General features: G+C 40.4%; 1 protein-coding gene across 1 annotated transcript; it reads right to left on the reverse strand.

Annotated features, from left to right (window-relative positions):
• Positions 1-203: 203 nt before the first annotated feature.
• LOC110157702 (uncharacterized) lies at positions 204-4,208 on the reverse strand. Its single transcript, XM_020922063.2, has 4 exons — positions 3,881-4,208; positions 2,709-2,957; positions 1,222-1,437; positions 204-1,022 (listed from the first exon to the last, which is right to left on the reverse strand). The coding sequence occupies exons 1-4, from the start codon at positions 3,927-3,929 to the stop codon at positions 928-930; spliced, it is 609 nt and encodes a 202-aa protein (XP_020777722.2). The 5' UTR covers positions 3,930-4,208; the 3' UTR covers positions 204-927.
• Between the last annotated feature and the right edge of the window lie 375 nt (positions 4,209-4,583).

Below are 4,583 nucleotides of genomic sequence, written 5' to 3' on the forward strand. Positions count from 1 at the left end.
TGTCACAGTAAGCACATAACAAATGAGTACAAAACACACAATATTACGAACACTAGACACAACAAGGAACAAACAGCTGACTGTTCTCACATTTTGAAATGAGGATTTGAAAATTACAAATATTATCTTATGCATCTATTAATTAGTTGGCAAAAAAAAAAAAAAAAGATTTTGTCAATACTAAAAAGTTATTTATACTTGTTTGCGTAAGTACTGATACTGCAAACCAACTGGACATCAGTATCAGTATCAGAACCTTTGGGCTCCATCATATTCAAAACTATTTGGCTTTGAAAATGATATGTTTTTACTCTGCTGAATCAATACTGTATACTGGCCAAACTGAACTCCTGAAACTGAAACACCGGACACTATGGCTGACGCACTTATGGATACATGGCACTTGTGCGTATTTACCATTCCATTCAAGTTCATGAGCTGTGTTGGGTGTAGAAAAAGGGTCACTTTATGTTTTCTGTGAGGTTAATTAGGTGAAAAAGAAACAGTTTAATTGGAAAATTAGACACAATGTAAACAAACAACTCACACTTTAACTGTGATTGCAAATACATTTTCTGTTCTGTCCATCGATAGCAGAGACCTCCAAAAAACAAACCTAAGAATTCTAAGCAATGTAATTCTAAGCAGCTCCAAACCTCAAAATGCTCTTTTATGTTATTATATAATGAAATGGTAGTTTTTCAAGTTAACAGCTACTTTTTTTTTAACGTTAATTCAGCAGGGATTGACAATTCCAGACCTGGCATCATCCAAACCATTCTAGTGAAGTGTATGGAGTTTAAAAAGTAGACACACACACAGTGGAGCCCTTCCTGTATTACCACATGACACCTATCAGCTGAACAAAATGATAACAGAAAACAACATAATATGGGCCCTTTAAGTCCTTTGTGAAAAATAAAAACTTCAGAAGCAGTATTCTGTGGTGACCACTGTGATATCATTCAGTCCCATCCCTGATTCTGTTGGTGACATCATCTTCCTGGGCTGCTCGTGGTTTCCTGTGATCAGAGCAAAAATTATGTATTATTTATTATGATTTTATGATATGTGCTGGAGCAGGGTTCCCCAAATCTCTCAAAAAGATATTTAAAATTACAAAATTAACTACAATATTTCACTTAAGGGATAGTTTAAACACTTCTACGATATTTTCACCATTCTATCTGGAAACCCCCTACACCTGTTACCGTCCCTCACCTGAGCGAGCGTGTCTGAAGATTGAGACCATGATAACAGTGGCCAGCACATAAGGACACAGCACCAGCAGGTGACAGAGCAGAGCCACAGCCAGGGGGCGCTCTGAGGGGGACGGGGTCTCTGCAGGAGACTTTGTGAATAGGGCCAGGGTGTATTCAAGTGGAGGCGGGGTCTCAGTGAAGGGGGGTGGAGTCTCTGATCGTGGCCCAAATTGATCTGTGAAAACCAAAACAAAGGCTCAATCAGTGGAGGGTTTTGCTCAGAACTAAACTAGGACTAAACCAGGACTACTGTGGGTGAAAATGTTTGACAATGCCTGATGTCATCTGCTAAGGAGATAAGATAAGGAGGGTAAGGCCTAGTTACTACTTCGATGGCATTCTGGATGGGAGATGTGAGAAAACTAGGTGCCATAGTAGAGCAGCAGTTGCCTGATCAGCCAGGACCACACACAAAACGTTTACAAAGATGAGTGTGTCTGAAACCATATTCTGTCTTTCTGATTTCAGATGATTTCAGGTGGATTAACCAATCAGAAAGACACAGGCTCAGTTTGTGTCAAAAACAAACATGGCTGATAACACGTAAATAAGGGATAAAAAAACAATATGAAGGACCAGGAAACAGTGCAGAGTTTTGAAGAATCAACCTCTTCAACCCCCTTTGAGTCCCTTCTAGAGTCAAACAGAAAGTAGAAGGGATTGGCTGGGCAGGCAGTGGCTCTAGTAGAAACTCTTGTTGTGCAACTCTTGTTGTGCCTTAGGCAAGACATTTCACCTACAATAAGGAGCGTCTCTGATTGGTTAATCTGCCTGTCAATCACCGGACCCGTCGTCTTTGTAAAGTCAGGTAATGACAAAACCAGAACTTAACCAGGAATAAACCAGGAGGACTAAACCAGAACTAAACCAGGTCTAAACCAGGACCAAACTAGGACTAAACCAGGACCAAACCAGGACTAAACCAGGAAAAAATAGATCTAAACCAGGACTAAACCAGGAAAAAACAGACCTAAACCAGAACTAAACCAGGAAAATAAACAGAACTAAACCAGAACTAAACCAGCACTAAACCAAGAAAAAAAACAGAACAAAACCAAAACTAAACCAGGACTAAACCAGGAAAAAAAAACAGATCTAAACCAGAACTAAACCAGGGTTAAGACAGGACCAAACCAGAACTAAACCAGAACTAAACCAGGACTAAACCAGGAAAAAAAAACAGATCTAAACCAGGGTTAAGCCAGGACCAAACCAGAACTAAACCAGAACTAAACCAGGACTAAACCAGGAAAAAAAAAACAGATCTAAACCAGAACTAAACCAGGGTTAAACCAGAACTAAACCAGGACTAAACCAGGAAAAAAACAGGACTAAACCAGAACTAAACCAGGGTTAGACCAGGGTTAGACCAGGGTTTAACCAGGGTTAAACCAGGACTAAACCAGGACTAAACCAGCACTAAACCAGGGCTAAACCAGAACTGACCTGTGACTGTGACGTTGCGCCCCCCGTGGTTCTGGCCCTCTCTGCTCTCACACCAGTACCAGCCACTGTCCATGGGGTCAATGTAGCGGAGAAAACACTGGAGCTCTCGTGGTTCACCCCAGCCCTCTCCACAGCGCGTCCCAGAATCCCAGCGTGTGGTCCGGAGCAGGATCCAGTCCGGGTTTTCACAGTCCAAGACCACCGAGTCCCAACGGAAGAACTGGAACTGGTCTGGACTTACCCTGAGGCCTAGACACAAGAATACTGGGTCAGAGACAGGTCTTGACCAACGAGAGTGAGCTTTTAGCCATGTTATATATCATTACCTCATCACAGACATACCTGGAGTTGTGTTTTGTTTCATTCACACATGTTTGAGTAATCCTGCATTATTAGTCTGTTTATATCCCCAAAGCTCAAAATGTTCTGCTCCACCATGTGATGTTATGATGCGATAATTTTCAACTGTATTACTGCATGACATCACAAGGTGGAACAAGGTGTTTTCTGTTTGAGAAAAGAACTTTGTGCGAATTAAACAAAACACAAATCCAGGTATGTTTGTAAGGAGAAAATATGGGCCTTTAAGCACAACAAATTTAAGTCAAAACTGTGTGTTATCCTCCTTGTATCATATTTGGTTCTACATAAAGTCACTAGTTGCTTTTATAATTGTTGAACAGGGGAAATATCAACATTTTTTCCCCCCTTTGCTCAGGTTTATGTGCAGAACTCTGTGTTGGTCATGTGTTTTTCATGCGCGTGTGTGTTCTTGGACTAGCCCCAGATTTGCTTGGATTGCTTTGTGTCTTTCTGAGATGGTGAAGAGTAGCTTTGGTGCATTCTGAGCCTAACCACACCAACATGGCTGAAAGAAAGACCACACTGTATCACCACAACAAAGCTGAAACCTTGTGCAGAAAACTCAATGACTATAACATTGGCCAGGATGTTTTTATTCCTTTTAAAACCTTAACTTACAATATCTACTACTACATAGATCAGTTTTATGTCGTACTATGGAAAATTCCAGGCAAAGCAGTTACATCTTCATGGAGACAAACTTAATGCATGCCCCCATCTAGTCAAGTTATAAATCAGGTCTGTAGAAAAGCAAACCCGCTCACAATTTAGTGCAATGTGTAGTGTAAAATAAAGTGTCATTGTCTCACCTTGGCTCCTGACCCATAGCACCATCAAAACTGAAGCGAACAAAAGCATCTTCAGTCAGCGTTTAAACCACTGGACCAGGGTTAAATCAGGACACAAACAGATCTAAACCAGGACTAAAACAGGTCTAACTCAGCTAACTGGACTTAACGTCACTAAACCAGGACCCAAGCAGGCCTGGGTCTGACTCTCCATCATGTAGAGTTGATTGAGTTTCCTGTTTGTGAGAACTTTGTGGTTTACTAACACCTGCCCTGAACATGAACGCACCACGCTTTTAACTGGGCCAAACCTCAGACCAAGACGGTGCTTTATGTATTTGCTCAGACACTAAAGCAAACCACAATGTCCTTTAACACAAAACTTGAAAGGTTTCACTTTTCAAGAAACAAAACCAGCATTGTTTGTGAAATCTAAACATATTTTTGTCTGTAATATCAATTGTTTTGTTGTAATCCATTAATTTACGCAGAAGAGAGTATTACATTTACTCAACTACATAATGTGATTAGCTTTTTAATAAAATTGTAATCACGGATATGTTATTGCTTTGTCTAGAATGTTTCACAGTATAGATTAAACCTATCTATCTCAATGGAGACTACTATAGGCTAAATTACAGGTCAGATCTGTTGAGCGGCAACCCATAAACACAGAGAATTCTTGTATTTTTGAGCAATAGAAACACCCTTAATGAATAGACGT

Source organism: Boleophthalmus pectinirostris, unplaced genomic scaffold (assembly GCF_026225935.1).
Source record: "Boleophthalmus pectinirostris isolate CB_2022bp ecotype Guang Dong unplaced genomic scaffold, ASM2622593v1 HiC_scaffold_20, whole genome shotgun sequence".
NCBI classification, from domain to species: domain Eukaryota; kingdom Metazoa; phylum Chordata; class Actinopteri; order Gobiiformes; family Gobiidae; genus Boleophthalmus; species Boleophthalmus pectinirostris.

Bases quoted from the DNA above. Each gene is read 5' to 3' on its own strand.
- LOC110157702 (XM_020922063.2), bottom strand. From the start codon at position 3,929: ATGCTTTTGTTCGCTTCAGTTTTGATGGTGCTATGGGTCAGGAGCCAA. The intron at 2,958-3,880 runs GTGAGACAATGA...TCTTGTGTCTAG, and splicing joins GCTATGGGTCAGGAGCCAAG to GCCTCAGGGTAAGTCCAGAC. The intron at 1,438-2,708 runs GTCAGTTCTGGT...TGGTTTTCACAG, and splicing joins GCGCAACGTCACAGTCACAG to ATCAATTTGGGCCACGATCA.